The sequence below is a fragment of the Monopterus albus genome, unplaced genomic scaffold (assembly GCF_001952655.1).
Source record: "Monopterus albus unplaced genomic scaffold, M_albus_1.0 scaffold81.1, whole genome shotgun sequence".
In the NCBI taxonomy this organism is placed as follows: domain Eukaryota; kingdom Metazoa; phylum Chordata; class Actinopteri; order Synbranchiformes; family Synbranchidae; genus Monopterus; species Monopterus albus.
Genome location: NW_018127961.1, coordinates 748,446 through 766,463, shown reverse-complemented (window position 1 = coordinate 766,463; position 18,018 = coordinate 748,446). Strand labels below are relative to the sequence as shown.

Below are 18,018 nucleotides of genomic sequence, written 5' to 3'. Positions count from 1 at the left end.
AAAATACGTGTGATGTGAAAAAACTGTATGTTGGGCCTGAAGGCGTGGCAGCTCTGATTCACCTGCCAGATGACCTTCAAAACCTGTACATGCTGTCTGAAAATTCTGCTCCTCACATCACTTTGTTAGTGAGAGATGGAGCTGATGCAAAAAACCTTGGCCCTATGGTTCACAGCTGTTTGAAGGCTACTGACTGGATGTGCACACAGAATAGACAGTTGCAGTTCTCCCATTCAACACAATGCTATGCTGTTGAGCACAACTCACAGCTCACATTAAAAACCACTAGCTTGGTTATGGACCGAAGCTCTAGCAATAAAGAATTCCAGAGTCTGGGGCCATACACAGCAAAAGAACGGTCACCCCATTTTTTTATATCGAGGCTGTGGGACAACCAAGGACAAGTGTTCTGAGGAGCACACAGCTCTGTGTGGAGCATAGATAGATAGTAGATCCGACAGGTACAGCGGAGTGAGGCCATATATATCCTTAAAGACAGATAGCAACATTGAAACTCAACTCTCCACTGTACTGGCGACCAGTGTAGGGAGAGAAGGACGGGGGTGATGTGGGCATACCTAGGAATGTTCGACAGCAGCTGAGCCGCAGCGTTTTGGACCAGTTGAAGCTTCCGAAGCAAAGACTAAGAAATACCAGCGTAGAGGGCATTACAGTAGTCTAGTCGTGCAGTGGTAAAAACGTGGATGGCTTTTTCTAAATCTGCACCCGATAAAAAAGGCTTCACCTTCGTTAAAAGTCTCAGCCACGGCCCTGATCTGCTTATCAAGATTAAAGCCGCTATCAAATATCACTCCAAGGTTTTATCTGTGAGTGAGGGGGCTGAAGCACCTAAACTGGATACAACCGTGGCTGGATCGGGGATAATAATATATTCAGTCTTGCTCTCATTTAAATGAAATGAAATAGTCTGTTGTTAGGTATTTTTTAGTCAGATAGGTAGGTGGTTAGGTACTTGTATTAGAAATGTTTAGTGGAGACAGGATGTCTAGTTAGACTGTTTAAACGCTTAGTCATTGTCATGAGATTTTAGCAGGGTGTACATGGGTAAGGATAACTAGATAGAAAAGTTTGATTGTCAGCAGGCAGGATGATTATTATTATTATTATGATATGTTTAGCCGTAATCTTAATCATAATATCTTCCTAGGCTTAATGTCAGGTCATGTCCCTGAATGTCCCGTATGTTTTTAGATACACACCACTTAATCAACACTCACACACATTGATTTTCTCCATGTTTTGACTACTGCTACGGGTTCAGGGTCTTTCATTCTTCATCTGCCTGCGTGCAGTATTGGAGGTGGAAGATACCTGGACGTGTAATGTTAATTTTACCTGTGATCCTTTGAATAAACCAGCATGGTTTTTTATATCCAAGTGGACTGCCTCGTCTCTCTGAGTTCCTGGTTAAGAGAACTGGGAAAAAAGCTTTCAGTATGTAATTAATGTGCTCTATTGTAGCTGACATACAGTATAATCACTACATCATTTTTAATATTTATATGTACTAAGCATCATTTTTTATATTCTTAAGTGACCAACATACTAAATAATGTCTGTAATATAACAGGCGGGCACACAATAGCATAGTAATGTTTGAACTCATGATTTTATGGCACTGGTACCCTAGAAACCTGCCAGAGGTTTCTGCAGAAACTGCAGAAGAGTGTCTCATTTTAGCTGTTTTCCCCTCAGTTTAGCTGATGCATGGGACACTCACTCAAATGCTTTTCCCATGAAAAGTAAAGTGTATTCTTATAATATTTTGATTATAAATCAATTAATACCATGCAGCATTCTACATCCATTCTGTTTTAACTGCAGTGCCCTTATTACCAGAGAGTGAATGTGACTAGATAACATTAGACTTAAGACTTTCTTTTTGATAATGCTTATAGTTAGGGCTGGCTCAGGTGTCTCTGAGCCTTCTCTTAGTTATGCTGCTATAGACCTAGGGTGCTGGGGGTCCTCCTATGATGCTCTGAGCCCCTCTCCTCTCTCTCTCCATGCATTTATACAGTATGCCACCATTACATGTCATTAACTTTGTGCCTCCTCTATCCCTGTAAGAGATAAATCACACTCTTCCCAGAGAAACCTAATGAGTGTATAGTAGATACAGTATCTTAGTAATGAGTGCAAAGTAGAGATCTTACGCTTCTTCTGTTGGTTTATGGCATATTCGCATCCAGGAATTGTTGCATTAGCGCCCCTACTGTGCAGCTGACAATTGACCTAATAGATGCTTATGCACCTACTATTCTGGAGTATGTATGATATATTTTATCAAATAATCCTGTCCTAGCATAGGTGGTCCTCCTGCCATTGTTGCCAGTAGTTTCCTGATGTTCAGGCAGTTTAGTTACTTTTCTACACATTTTGTCTTCATTATTATTCTCTCCTTTGTATATCTGCTACAATGAAATATTACATGTTGTACGGTCTCTGGCAGTTGACACTCTTAACAATTGCCTGCTAGATACAGTATTTGATATCTTAACTGACACTGGTGGCCATTGATATATTATTTGGAGACTGAAAATGCTAAAATGCGCTGCTACACTTTCCAAATAATATACAATGAGCAACCTAAATAAAATATCGCGAGGTGTGTGACGTCTCACTCGGGTACTCAAACCCCTCCACCGGGAGTCCCGCTGGTGAACGTGCAATAGTTTCGACAGGAATCAGGAAACAACCTCTATCGACTTTCCTTTCATTCCTGTAATCCGTCTGCGTAGGGTGTGCTCCGGAGGTAGCCTCGGCACACATTTTATTATTATGAAACAAACCAAAAGCTAGAGAGCACACGCAGATATATTTTTTATAAGAAAATAAAAATCGGTGAAGCAGGATTTGATTTGCCAACACAAGCAACGTGAAGAAGACGCTGCCTTCGAAAAAGAACGAAAGACGGAATAAGAGGAACGTTAGCAAGCTAAGCACTTAGCGTTATTGTTGAAAGCGTGGGTGATTAACAGTTAACGTTAGCCATTTACGTTAACCATTTATCTTTCCCTTTAAGGGCTTTATCATTCCATTTATCATTGTAAATGAGAGCATTTGCTTAATATACTACCGGCAGTTCAACTTGCAGTCTGTGAAATAGTACAGGTTCAGAATTGTGAAGTGTGCGAGCCACGTTAACGTTAGGCCACGCTCCGACATTTTGATAATCAAGCTAACAAGCCCACGTTGCTGTTAACTTAGCTAGCGTTTGCGTTTGAGCTCTTAATTTTTGTGAAGTTGTTTAAGAGGCTGAGAAAAAAAACCCACTCCATATAAAATACCGATATTTTCAGACAGTTGTCAACAAAATATCGAGTTAATATACAACCTAGCATTTGTCCTGTTGCTGAAAACACGCGTTGTCTGACATGAATCCCAGCGCGCCTAGTTATCCAATGGCCTCCCTCTATGTGGGAGACCTGCATCCAGACGTTACTGAGGCCATGCTCTACGAGAAATTCAGCCCGGCTGGGCCCATTCTCTCCATTCGAGTGTGCAGAGACATGATCACCCGCCGATCCCTCGGCTATGCCTATGTCAACTTCCAGCAGCCTGCGGACGGTAGGTTTACCGTAACGTAGCATAATAATAACAGCTAACACGGTGTGTGGCACAAACCGACTCCATTTTGAACATGACCATAAATGCCGTTCCCTTTCAAGAAGCATATTGGATGTCTTAGTCCATACGTTAGTTTTACTCAATTTATCAATTTCAGATGAAGTTCTAAACAGGTCGTAACATCTGTTATGAGATCACTTATATGCAGTGGATTATTATTTGTACCTCTGCACAAGTTTTGGCGTTATTGCAATAGGCCAGACACGTGCAGACCTAAGAAGCTAGTGTCATCAGTAGTCCTGTCTTCTGTTTTCAGCTGAGCGAGCCCTGGACACAATGAACTTTGATGTAATCAAAGGCAGACCTCTCCGCATCATGTGGTCTCAACGTGACCCCTCATTGAGGAAGAGTGGAGTGGGCAACATTTTTATCAAGAACCTGGACAAGTCCATCGATAACAAGGCGCTCTATGACACCTTCTCTGCATTTGGAAATATCCTTTCTTGCAAGGTAGGCAGGGGAGGGCGTACATTTTGTCTGCCTATGTTTAGATACATGCCATGAACTTGCATGACTAGAATGCATGAGTGTGTAAATTGTCTCCACTGAAATGCATGGTATTTAGGATCGTTTCTGATATGCTCAAATCTTCCTTTTCCAAGGTGGTTTGTGATGAAAATGGCTCAAAGGGTTACGGCTTTGTGCACTTTGAGACCCACGAGGCTGCTGAGCGGGCAATTGAGAAAATGAATGGCATGTTGCTCAATGACAGAAAAGTGTAAGTGTCACTACAGTTACGCTCTTGTATAAATGAGTATGTGGGGGAGTGACTTACATCTAATCAAAGTGTGTTTTTGTTTTTAACTGCATCTTGTCCTCAAACTCACCTGTCAGCCATGCCAAAATGTACTCTGTGCTTCCACACAGCACAGTTAAGAATGATAAACATCCCAGAGAAATGTGTATGGTTTAAAACATCTTAAGGTGTTATAAGTAAAGAACATCTCTAAATGAAACAATGTTTGCTGCCCAGGGGTATATGGTGGGTTCCTTTTTGGCTGGTTTAAATCGTAACACTGTAGATGTTCAAATCAAAGTGTGTTATACATTACAAGTAGTGGTGGATAACATTTCCCAGTCAAATAGATATCTTCCTGAATAATTTGGTTGGAAGAAGCAAATCAAGAAATGCATTAGTGCTGCAGAGGATGGGGAAAAAGTAAAACCACAAGACTCACAGTGACACCAGGAGCCTAATCCATCAGAAGACATTGAAGTAAAAATTTCCAACACATAAATAGGCTAACAGGTGGTCTGCCTGAATCAAGCAGCTGCCTGTGGCGATTACATTGCGCCAAAGGAAAAGATGGGCTCAAAGTGCAAAAAAGGGGTCCATGGGTGACACAGATTGGGGTGAACACATTTGATAGATTGGAATTCTCTGCTTCGTGAGGTAGCCAATTGACAGACCTGCAGATAAATGTTGTGAAGACAGTATCACAGAGATTGTTGCATCTGAGAGCAGTTATTCATAGGACTGAGTAAAAAAAAAAATCTGTTTTCCAATTCAGATCAATCTTATTAGATTGTCCCAAAATTGATTTATAAATTCCCAAAATATATGCCTTTTCTGCATTAAGCTTTTAACTCTGATAGTCTAACATGACCTCTTGAGGCTTTTGTTCTTTGCGCAACAAGATGCGGTGCTGAAATGAAACCGCTGCTGTTTTCATTGCTTTACTGTCCTTTTTGGATTCTAACTTCACAATTTGTAGCCTTCTAACTGGCTATAAAGAGAGCAAAGTGAAAAATAGAAAGGCACTTGAACAAATCAAACTGAACAGCAGTAAATAGCAGATACCTTACTTCTAACTCAGATTCATGGTCATTCATGAGACTGGAGCTACTTTGTAGTGTGGACATATGAAAAGGTGTTTCTAAAAGTTTTTCTAATTCAAGAATGAAAGCATCACAGAAGCTGTTACTGAATTGTATAAATAACAATCAGATGATGTAATCAACTTATAAAGGTAAACATAATTTATGTTCAGGTAGTTCTGTGTTATGTACTCTTCTAGAAATCCCCAGAGTTAGTTTTACCTCTGTTTTCTACATGACTCCTGTAACGTGTGACATTGGCTGTAAGTGATTGAGTCTCCAGATGGGTTTTGGTGCTAGTTTGAGTCAAAAGTTACTATTTAAAAAATTTTTTTTTTTTTTGCACAAAACATTTAAACAGTTTTTTTTTACTTTTAGTCAGTGCCAGTCAAGACTTTAACAAAATTATTTTTTAAACAAAGTTGATTCCATCACTAATTCAGAATCATGTATATTGGCCAAGGAATTCGTCTCCTGTACAGAGGCTCTCTATGATTGTAGGTCAGGAACAAAAATAGGAAAATATTTGATTACTTAATTTGATTCTGCTTCAGATTGAATAAAATGTTAGCATACTCCAGCTTTTACAAATTCAAAAGTATTTTGAAATTGTAAAATTAGTAACCTCTGTGCTGTTTCAAAAAAGCTGCATTCATGCAGCGCAGTGCCCCCTGGTCTGTGCTGTGGGCTACATCTTATGTTTAAGAGTTCTTTAGTAAAAAAAAATTTTTTTAACACAAGTTTGCCCCTGTGCATTATGCAAACAATATTTTAATGTTAAATGTTTATAAAAGAGATGCATTAGTGTCATTTCTTTAAAAAGGTAACTGTGTGCTCCTAAATATTTGACTGCACCCTTAAATCTTTGTCATTTAGGGGCACAAGTGCCCCATAGAACTTTGACATGTTTGAGGCCACTCTGCTGAAGACACAGTCAAACTTAAAGGCTGATATCTCTAATATCTGAAACAAACCTAACTTAATCAATATTGAATTTAATCAATGGGATGTTGTGAATTGGAATCAAATCGATTCTGGAAATCAGTGGGGATTCCCAGTCATTCTTACATAACCTGTTTATTTTGCTTTGCACCCACTGCGACCTTTGAAACAAGTCAGTCGCACCTTAAATAAATTGGGTTGCAAAATGTGACCGATCGCTCGCAGCCTGGAGTCCTGTGAAAGAGCTCTGGGCAGCACCTCCAGGTTGCTCACTGATATACCAGTAAAGGTTACTAGTGTGTTGCAGTAAATCAAGAGTTGAGGATTGACTTTGGCCTTATAGCTTGTATAATTTGTTCTAAAATTTTCCACCATTTGATCAACAGATTTGTTGGACGCTTTAAATCTCGAAAAGAGAGGGAGGCTGAGCTTGGGGCACGTGCCAGAGAGTTTACCAACGTTTACATCAAGAACTTTGGGGAGGACATGGATGATGAGAAGCTGAAGGAGTTGTTTGGCAAATATGGTAAGAAAATGAGATTGCAAAGACGTGTTTATGATCAGTCAGGTGATTTGGCTTGTTAAATGTTTTAATTTGAATTTTTTTAGGGCCTGCACTCAGTATTCGGGTTATGACTGATGAGAATGGCAAATCCAAGGGATTTGGCTTTGTCAGCTTTGAGAGACACGAAGATGCACAGAAGGTTAGGATCACCTCTGCCTTTTTTTGTTTGTACTCCATACACTGTATCTCTGCCGATTGTATCTGTTTAGCTTATTTCAGTGGACCTGTGCTTGTTTCATTCTAGGCTGTGGATGACATGAATGGTAAGGAACTGAACGGCAGGCAAGTGTACGTGGGCCGTGCACAGAAGAAAGGGGAGCGCCAAAACGAGCTCAAGCGCAAATTTGAACAAATGAAACAGGATCGCATGACCAGATACCAGGTTTGACAACCACTTATTCCATCAAAGCACATTCATACAGCATAATATTACTTGTCTAACTGCTAGGTGATCAAATGCTTGAAGAATGGTTGAGACTGGCATATTGTGTAGCCATTCAAAACCACTTTTCAGTTGGTCTGTCCAGATACAGTAATGGCTGGCTCTACTAGACTAAAAGTTGGTTTCACGTATTCTGGTTTGACAGACTTAGTTATTTTTCATATACTAGGGTGTCAATCTGTATGTGAAAAACCTGGATGATGGCCTAGATGATGAGCGTCTGCGTAAAGAATTCTCTCCATTTGGAACCATAACCAGTGCTAAGGTACAAATTTCATTTCTTAATTGGTAATGTTGAATTGTTTCAAGATTTGATTAGTTTGTTTGCTTTCAGTAGTTAATATTTTCATGTTCTTTTTGTGATGGTTAAAAGAAAATTGTCAGAATAAATGCAAAATCAATTTCTCGTTCTAAAGGTGATGATGGAGGGTGGCCGCAGCAAAGGCTTTGGCTTCGTGTGCTTCTCTTCCCCAGAGGAGGCCACTAAAGCTGTAACAGAGATGAATGGGCGTATTGTTGCTACAAAGCCACTGTATGTAGCTCTAGCCCAGCGCAAGGAGGAGCGCCAGGCCCATCTAACCAACCAATATATGCAGAGGATGGCTACTGTCCGTGCTGTGCCCAACCCTGTCCTCAACCCTTACCAGCCTGCCCCGCCCTCAGGCTATTTCATGGCGGCTATACCTCAGGTGAGTTGGTTGCAAAATCAACACCATGTAAAACTGAGCTTATTCTATTATGTTGCCAATTAGGTACTTAATTATGCCTCTTAGTTAAATGCACTTGATGAATCTTTGTGTTCTTCCTTCTCAGGCCCAGAACCGTGCTGCATACTACTCTGCCAACCAGCTAGCTCAGCTCCGCCCCAGCCCCCGCTGGGCCACTCAAGGAGTGCGTCCACAGCGTAAGTAACTACATATGTATTGCACTTGAAATCTTTTTTTTGTGGTGGTTTTGTGAGTTTGATATGAATGAAGTTTACACTTGTACATAATCCCTCCAGGAAAGAGCCATATGTTCGCTTTCCTCTTCCCCTGCTCATTAGTCTTTAATGTTAGCATACTAATGGCCAGCCATACAGTTGGGTCAGTATGGAAAGTTTTCAGACCCCTTTGAGCAGTGACTGTTATTGGCTCACTTTACATGAATAACACAGATAAATTCTAATGGCAATATTGTTTTAAAAAATTCACAGCCAAATTATCTTCCCAAATTATTCAACCCTCGTAGATCATGTTGTTTCACTTCTGCTCACTATCCATGTGTTGTGTTAATGTGCACTCTTGTATCTTAATGAAATAAAAACCTGAAAGGCTCCTTACATTTAAAGGGTCCTCACCTGGTATACGCCCAGGCAAAATGTCACTTGATATCACCCTCGACATTAGTTCCATGTAATTTTAACTAAGTGCCGGTGTGGCCATTAGAATGAAAACTGATGCTGTATATAAACTGATAACCAGTAACCTCTGAACAGAGAAAGAACTGAATTCTAACCATTGGAATTGGTTTCCTCTTCCTTCAGACTTCCAAAACATGCCTAATGCTATACGCCCATCAGCTCCCAGGCCCCAGACCTTCAACACCATCCGTCCCACCACCACCACCAACACCCAGGTCCCACGCATGATAGCTTCCCAGCGTATGCGTAAGTATTTCAGCTTTCAGGTCACAAGAACATGCTATACTTTTGTTCCTCTCTCGCTGCCTGTTTGTAACATGAAGTGGTTTTGATGATTTACCTTTTCCCTCCTCCTCACCTCAGCCACCCAGGCACTCAGCCAGCGTCCTGCCAGTGCTTCAGCTGCTGCTGCCCCAGTACGTGCCATGCCTCAGTACAAATATGCTCCTGGTGTGCGCAATCCCCAGCAGCACATGGCCAACCAGCCACAGGTCACCATGCAGCAGGTAAGCAATAATTTACTTTCTCTTTCTCAGTATAAAGCACTGAAAAACATTAGTGTTTCAAATTTTACAGTTCCAGGTGTTTCCTCCATAGATAGGTAAACGGTATATCTACCAATGTAACACTCTAAACAAAGCGGGTAATTGAGAAACCCCATATTTTGACTAGCATAATGCAGACATCTCCAGCCTTACAACAATTCTCTCTACCGTTAACAGAAACAAGGCATTAGTTCATGGATAGTTCATGAACATGCACAACTCCTGTTGCAGGTCAGGAAGCTACGACAACGCATAAACAAAAACTCTGATAGATAAGTTATGTTTTTTCACAGTGACAATTCCTTAAAGAGCGTATGGGGGGTTTGCTATGTAGATTGTTTATATTGTAAATATAATAATAAACATGAATCCACTGTGTACTCGTATGCAACTTTATTAGCAGCTTCCTCGTAACATTGCGCCAACAACATAACATGAGTATAACATCAAAGTCTCTAGTAACATCCTCTGTCCCTCATAAATAAATTATAAAAAAAAATTCACGTGGAAAAATAAATAAATGACAAGAACCAGCAATTCCACATTTCTTTCTCTATTATCTAAATATACCTACACAACATTTTTTTTTTTTTTTATATTAAACACTCCATGAATGTTATTTTTCAACAAGTTGCCAGTTTGAACCGTCAGATAAGGCTCCTGCATAGACTGGTTTAAGCAATAAGCCCGCTAAGACTCACAAGCTCTCCTCCTCCCCTCTTCCTCACCTTCCTCTGTTGGCGACCACAGCCCCAACACTCTCTGACTCTGGTCGCTATGGTAACATTTAAACATGCCTTCAAAATAAGATACAGATACACCACAAAAACGAATATAAAGTGCATGAAAATTTAACTCCCCATAACACTAAATCAATGGGAGCCCTGAGCTCGTTTCTCTGCAACAAGACGGTCCCATCTGGGGGTAATAGGAGACAATGACACCCGAAGTGTGTTGCTTATTTTTTAACATACTTTTAAGGCCGTTGTCATTTGCGATCTCCAGCAGTTGATCTTCTTCTTGCACAGACCTGCTGGATTCACCTGGTTTGTTGACAAATGGGTTGCGGATCCATTCCTTGGCAGTTCGTGGGTCCTTTGTGGTTGGGAAGTAGCGCTCGAACTCTTATAAAAGCAAAGACAGGTGATCGTGCACCAGCTGGGAGAATGAAGGCTCAGGCTCAGTCTCACCCAAAATCCACGCTAATGTTTGAAACATGTCCAAAATGCCTCTGTTGACGCGCCGTCCCCACAAATCCAGTTTGGTTTTAAATGCAGATACTTTATCTGCCAACTTGAAGACAGTTGTCATTTTCCCCTGAAGTGACAGATTGAGTTCATTGAGCAGGCTGAATATGTCGCACAAGTAAGCCAGTTTTGGCGCTCAAGTGACCGAGATGTAACCGAGAGAATACGGTCATTTTTCAAAATAAAAGATCGTTCAGACTCAGATAATAAATAAAACGGAAATAATTAATGATTTCTTGTGCGGCCCGGTACCAATTGATCCATGGACCGGTGCCGGCCCGGGGGTTGGGGACCACTGCTCTAGTTAACCTGCATAACATCACATGCGACAGACACACTGGCCTCAAGCACTCAAACAAACGGGTACTGTGCTCCAGGGGAATCCAGTGTTGATGAGATGATCATTCACCGCCCAGGGGGCTTTACAGTGCGACTGCTTGTAGGTTAGACCTGGTGAGGTAAAACAGTGAGTCCCTGTACAGGAACATTCCCGGACATGCAGTAAACTCAGGCCCTGTATTTTTCTCCACATCCTCTGGTCACAGTGCAGCAGCAGGAGGTAAAATATATCCATAAAACCACATACAGTTGAAAAATTCTGCTTTTAATATGGGGTAATTATTGTGATAATTACTCAGTCGATGTTGTGCAATCACTAATGTCTTCAGTGGACTTGAATTTGTCCCTTGATACAAATCTTCTCCCCCATCTTCAGCCTGCTGTCCATGTCCAAGGACAGGAGCCCCTGACGGCCTCCATGTTGGCTGCTGCCCCTCCACAGGAACAGAAGCAGATGCTGGGTTAGTGCTGCATCTTTCTTGTTTTGCTAAGAACTAACATGCCCAGAAGTGTTTTGAGAAATGATAGTATTCTTCCTAGTTACAAAGTTGTATGACATCTTGGAAGTCTTGTTTTCTATGTTGAACTTAGTATTTAAAAAGATTGTTGTTGACTCTTGTTTGTCTTTCAGGTGAGCGCCTGTTCCCCTTGATCCAGAACATGCACCCCAGCCTGGCAGGCAAGATCACAGGTATGCTGCTGGAGATCGACAATTCAGAGCTCCTTCATATGCTTGAGTCACCAGAGTCGCTGCGCTCAAAGGTCAGTTAATCTGTTGAATACATCTTTGAAGGCTATTGGCCATGCTTATTATCTCTGAACTTACTCACTTTTGAAAACTGTCCAAAGTTACACAAACCCGGTTGCTGTATATAGCTGGCTGAGACTAGCCTGAATGAGTTTGAGGAATGCTCCATATGCAGCTATCTATAACAAGTGTTCTCTCATTTCAGGTCGATGAGGCTGTTGCTGTGCTTCAGGCCCACCAGGCCAAGGAGGCTGCTCAGAAGTCCACCACTCCTGCTGGTGTTCCCACCGTCTAAGGTTTGTGTGTAGGGAGGATTTCTGGATAACACAGAAGAAAAGAAATTATACAATCGATGACTTAAGTAAATGAACTGCAGCATAAGCGTTTGTCTCCTTGTTGTCTTGCAGATTGAGCATTTTGAAACCTGCTTCACCGATGGAAAAAGAGAAAAAAAAATTAAACATTGAAAAACCTAAAACTCTGAAAACATCGCAAAATTATAAATTATTTCTTAAAAAAAAAAAGAAGAAAACAATTGACTCTGCCAGGTCTAGGGATGCTTTGACTAGACCTTGATCATAAACTAAAAATTTGTTGACAAAAAAAATAGCAAAATAGAGAAAATTGAGATCATAAATTTGAATGCTTTCCTCCGTTTTATGTCATTTTATTGTGTCTGTGTTCAGAATGTCAGCCATGTTCAGGAAGGTGGTAGTTGAGCATTTGGAAAGGTGATTTGTATCATGCTACTGGCTGTAATAAAGTCTCATTCACAATGTATGCCTCTGCTTCAGAACCTGTTATCATGAATTTCTGGTTATACACACTAAGAACACATTCACACCAGTTTATCGGTTTATTTATTTTTATATTATATTATACTGTCAGATTTACTACATGGAACTCCTCATTGTGTAGATTTTTATTTGACTTGTGTTCTCAAGTCCATATTCATGTATTTGTCATGCAGTGCCTTCAGAAAGTAATTACTCCTTTTGCACAATTTGTCAGTATACACCCAGTAATTCATAATGATGAAGTGAAAACGTTTTTAGACTTAATTCAAATCGTATTTGAAATCATACTGCAGCTTTTTGTGTAATATGTTAATTCAGTACTTTGTAGAAGCCTTTTTGGCAGCAGTTACAGCATCAGTGAACATTCAGGTCTCTCCACAGATGTTCTCTGGGGTTTAAATCTGGACTTCAGCTGGGCTACTCAGGGACAGTCAAGACTTGTCCTGAAGCCACTTCAGTGTCTTGGCTGTTTTATTCAGGTCATTGTTGCTGTGCTGAGGTCACATGAACTTGAGCAGGTTTTCTTCAAGGACCTCTGAGTTTGGCTACACTGACTTTATTTCTCAATTGTGACCAGTGTCTGTATCCCCTAGTTGTGACAGCAGACCAGAAAATCTTTTTCTTTATGCTCTGGGTCCTTTGGAGTTTCTTAAACAACATTTAAACAGCTCTCATCGGCCTTTTACTCATAGTGTCTTCTCTGTAGCCACTCTACCATAAAGGTTGATGAAGAGCTGCTGAAATGCTCATCCTTCCTGCAGGTTCCATCATTGCAGAGGATTTCAGAAGCTCTGTTAGTGACTGTTGGATTCTTGCTCACCGCCCTTCTTATCTTGATTATTCAATTTGGTTGCACAGCCTATTCTAGGAAGAGTGCTGGTGGCTCCTGACTTCTTCCATCACATGTGAGGGATAATTAAAGCAAACAGGATACATAAACTACGACTACCTTCTGGAGTACTACAGCAAAGAGTTCACTTTTATAAATGAGATATTTGTTTTGGACTTCTAACTTTTCACTTAGTCATTGTGAGTTAGTGAGTTTACATTGGTAGGTGAAAACACTGCTTTATTTAAAAATTAGATCTGTCAGGTGTGCAAAAAATGACAGTGAATACTTAGTCACCGTTTTGATAAGGTACGGTGCTGTTGTTTTCCACCAGGTGTCAGTGTTATGTAGTGGATCATATAGGCATTTCTTTGGAATTGCTCATATACGTGATCCATGATTTGAGTTTCCTGTCTGTGCTGTTTTTAACTGGTGTTCTTGTACAGCTGTGTGATTTACAGCTGAGGCTCCAGAAGCCCTGGAGCATACTGCACACTACACAGTAGGAGTATGTACTATTATTAGATGCATACTCTGATGAATAGTGTACATTACCATGGTAAAGCTGATGCATTGTAGGCAGCTCTGTGGTCTGCACTGATGACGCTCAAAATTCAAATAGAGCAGGATGGCTTTACATGAATAAGTGACCGAGTGGCAGCAGCTAACAACCATCAAAGCTTGGGTTTTACTGAGAGTTCCACTTTGTCAATAAAAGACAGACTGATAGGATCAATCATTTCCCCACTTTTCATAAAGACTGTCTACATTGCAATCTGCATATAACCTTTTTTTGTGACACTTTGAAAATAATGGTTTGAGAAATGCAAGATTACCATGTGAAGTCTGTACAGTGTTGCTTCAAATTAACATTTTCAAGAAAGCACTGTGTAGGTTTGGTTAGCATGCATTACCTGTCTAGTTTAATGGGGGTTGTCTTTGGCTTGGAAAGGCACAGTAGTGATAAAGATCTTGTACTTTGTTAGTTATTATTACTATTATTTATTTTTAACTGTTGACAGTTTTGTTGTAAATATGGATATTAAGTCGGCAAAGAACATTATTTGCCTAAACTAACTAGACTCTGTTGGTCAAAGTCTCGCGATGCGATTTGAATTTCTGAGCTACAATGAGAACACCGAGCAACAGAGCGACCTCTGTAGGAGCTGCTGTTGTTCGAATCGGAACAGATAGGTGGGACCGAAAACAGAAGGAAATAAGTGCTGGGTGTAAGGGGAAGAGTAATCCACAGCACTGCGGGACAGCTGATTAAGTAACTTAAAATCGTTTTGGAAAGCAGCGCGTTTCCTTTCCTCTTTGGTGCTCTCTCCGGAACAAGTGTCACTTGCAACAGACGGTACGTTCTCTTCGTTTTAGCAAACCTCGCTAGCCAGCTGCTAACGCTCGCTGTGCTTGATAGTTAGCTGGCATTCTGGGCATCTTAGGTAAGCTGAGACCTATTGAGCATGTCTAGTGGCTCATTAACTATGTTTTACTAACGGCATGTGTCACTTCTGTTTGGGTGTGTACCAGATATAGCCTATTTGTAAGATAACGTAAAGTGACACTAATCACAACAAACTAACGCTAGCTAGGTTTATGTTAATTTAGCTATCTAACGTTATCGGGAAGCAGAAAACAAGGAACAACACTAAAGGTAACATTAACGGTTAGCAATCTTATACATTGTTGTAACGTTAACGCTAACTGCTAGACCTCGGCGTGTAACAAACTGAAGACGCCGAGTGTCTTAAACCCACGTCGATTCCGCAGCAGTGTGCTCAACTTGGGCAGCGGGACTGGTTTGCTAATGAATGCCTTTAATTGATTAAAAAAAGGAAACAGCAGGGGAAAAGTTAATTTCCCCGGGGCTGTTAACGTTTTTTGTTGCGCGGGAAGTGAACTAAAGGCAACTGGAGAAAACGACAGTGATCCTTGAGTCAGCCTGTTGATATACAGCATCTTATACATAGGGCTTGAATGCTTGAATGCTAGGGACTCACCTATATAGCTGGAGTTCTTGTGGCTTTTCTTGTAGCAGTCCTTGCCTAAATGTGGTCTTTAGTTAAAGTGTTTTTTTTCATTCAGTTTGCAGTCGAATCATTCAAAGAATGTTAGTCTCTATGCCTTTGTTATTTGAGTCTTGAATTATATGATGGTGACAGTATGTTAAAGTGTAGGGCAATGTGGCACTTTTGGGCACTTTTGTATAGTGTAACTCAGCGTACATATCATATGCTTGAGTTTCTGATGGAGCCTTAAATGGGTATACCAGGTTAGTTGATGTGATGGATCATTGTGAACAGTGTTATTGTAGTAAATGTGCACAGGCTGTACAGCAGAGCAGATATTGCATCTGTCATCCAGAGCATCCTGCCATTGTAGTTGTTCTTAGCTGGAGAAAAACTGAACAGTAGGTTCATATGTGATGGCACACACTGCAGTTGCAGTGTCATTGTTGTTTGCTTGTGGTAGCAAAGCAGTATTTCAAAAATTAGGAAGGATTATGCAACCAGAAGCTGTCACAGGAATCAATGTTCAGTCCATATACTGCTATGTTGAGAAATGAGCTTGAATAAGATAACGCCGTAATGCATTTATTGTCATTTAGTCATGGGTGTAAAGTTTGGCTATTTTTACAATATGGGGCCTTTTAAACCCACTAGTGTCTATACAGCTAGTACAGTGTTATATTTTGGATCTGAAAAACATAAACAACAGTAACGTTATTATTAAAACAGCTTCAACAAGAACATAACTGAAATTCAGGGAGCATTTCTTGATCTTGTTGGAGTGTTTGCTGTAATGTGAAGCATCTTTTAAGGTAACTGTCCAAATGTAATGGTTCATGATGGTTTCACTAACCAGTGTTTCCCACAGCTTAACAGCCTATTTGTAGGGCTAGCTATTTGGTACTGATTTTAAATCACAAATTCCAGAATCGATGAATTTTTATTTGATTTGTGATTAATTTACATCAGATAAATACCAGTGTATCATAAAGTGCTTCATTGGGTATAATATCATTTGGAAAGTCTAGTTTAGCTGTAGGATATATTTTTTAATCCCTTTCTTGTGCATGACGCCAACCAGAAGTCAGCCAGGTCGCCTGGCCAAGAGTCTCGGTTCAACGCAAGTGCATGTGCTGTATGGGTCCAAAAATGTGGAAGCATGCAGAACATCCAGGTAATTTTTATGGCTGGGATTTGGAGGCATTAAGAATAAAATACCCAAGGAAGCAACATATCAGGTTGTGTGGGTTTCTTTAAAACCCAGAATGTCATATAAAACTTAAATGGGTGTCTTCATTTTTGCTGTCACTGGCTCAGGTATTAAACCTTGGTATTAACTGTATGGCATAATACCTACCAGTTGAGAAATCTTTATGGGCTTATAGTACAAATTGTCATGTCAGCCAACCTACATATAGTGTTTTTCCAGCATTACCATATATATAATATAATAGCATTATCAGATGTATAATATATCACATACTCCCAGTTTACCAGTTCATTGCTTTCTATTTCACAGCCTCTCCCTGAGGTCTTAGCTCTCTCAGCTGAGCAGAAATGCCAGGCTGCGACCCTCATTTCCTCCTCTCTTGAGTGAAGTGAGTGAGGGAGGAAAGGGGGGAAGTGTGGTCAGAGGCAGGCAGCTAAAGACTGTACTGGCTTTGTTGGGATGCAAACTTTTCCATTTCTTCTCCCTGTTGGCCCGCCTTGCTTTTCTTTGTACATTCAACAATGCCTTCCCTGTTAAAGCTACGGTTGTGGTTGTTGTTTGCGCAGTTTTTAATCCTTTGTGTCTTGTAGGGTCAGGTCCAAAGCACAATGCATGACTAAGTTTTTGATTGTTTTGTGCTTATAAGCTTTCTTGCTTTTCAGTTTAAAATTTAAGTTCTGTATTTTGTGTGTAATCTTTACTTCCTGCAACACAGGCAGATAGTTCATCCTAATATTCGATAGTAAGTTACACTGACATGTATTAAGTGTCTTCTCTGACCACACCAGTGGTCATCTACATACAGCACATCAGTCAATAGCTGTTCAGCCTGCCTGTTATGAGGTTGCTCGTTGTTTGTTCATGATGCACTGGAAGCCTCACTAATGCATTCACTGTCCCCACACCCATAGAAACCCAGGTATGTACATAGAGGCAGCATTACACAGGAGACAGGCAGGCCTGGAATGCAGCTGGAGTGGCTGGCTGATTTCTACTGGCACAGCTGCTGCATCTTTTACTGTTCACACTAACCTTTGTGCCTGTATCATTACTATCCTGTCATGACTCCCTGGCTGTATACATAGCTGTCTACCAGTCTTTCTGTGAATCTGTTGTGTTTCAGTGAGCACCCTGGTCACTTAAAAGTTGTGGCAGCAATCTTACAGGTATGTGCCAAAAAATTAGAATATCGAGGGAAAGTCCATTTATTTCAATAATTTGTTTCAAAAAGTGAAACTTGTATGTTATATTAGTTCACTGCACACAAAGTGAAATATTTCAAGCCTTTATTTGTTTCAATTTTGATGATTATGGATTAAAGACAAAAAAAAACCCCAAATCCAATATTTCACAAAATTAGAATATTTCATGTGACCAATAAAAAAAGGATCTTAAACACATGTTGGCCTTCTGAAAAGTGTGTTAATGTACTGTATTATGTCCTCAGTACTTTGTTGGGCCTCCTTTTGCA

General features: G+C 40.5%; 2 protein-coding genes across 2 annotated transcripts in view; both read left to right on the top strand.

Annotated features, from left to right (window-relative positions):
* Positions 1 to 2,688: 2,688 nt before the first annotated feature.
* Positions 2,689 to 12,475, top strand: LOC109963864 (polyadenylate-binding protein 1). Its single transcript, XM_020606764.1, has 15 exons — positions 2,689 to 3,591; positions 3,908 to 4,101; positions 4,254 to 4,369; positions 6,798 to 6,937; positions 7,021 to 7,115; positions 7,221 to 7,358; positions 7,588 to 7,683; positions 7,835 to 8,107; positions 8,232 to 8,322; positions 8,944 to 9,066; positions 9,184 to 9,326; positions 11,328 to 11,412; positions 11,583 to 11,713; positions 11,905 to 11,995; positions 12,107 to 12,475. Exons 1-14 carry the CDS (start codon positions 3,399 to 3,401, stop codon positions 11,992 to 11,994), a joined length of 1,908 nt encoding a protein of 635 aa, XP_020462420.1. The 5' UTR covers positions 2,689 to 3,398; the 3' UTR covers position 11,995; positions 12,107 to 12,475.
* A 1,959-nt stretch (positions 12,476 to 14,434) lies between these two features.
* The window catches only part of LOC109963873 (E3 ubiquitin-protein ligase RNF19A), a 28,311-nt gene continuing 24,727 nt past the window's right edge, over positions 14,435 to 18,018 (top strand). The window contains 1 exon segment of the mRNA XM_020606776.1: positions 14,435 to 14,682. The gene's annotated coding sequence lies outside the window, so the exon portion shown is untranslated.

Bases quoted from the DNA above. Each gene is read 5' to 3' on its own strand.
- LOC109963864 (XM_020606764.1), top strand. From the start codon at position 3,399: ATGAATCCCAGCGCGCCTAGTTATCCAATGGCCTCCCTCTATGTGGGA. The intron at 8,108-8,231 runs GTGAGTTGGTTG...CTTCCTTCTCAG, and splicing joins TCATGGCGGCTATACCTCAG to GCCCAGAACCGTGCTGCATA. The intron at 8,323-8,943 runs GTAAGTAACTAC...CTCTTCCTTCAG, and splicing joins TCAAGGAGTGCGTCCACAGC to ACTTCCAAAACATGCCTAAT.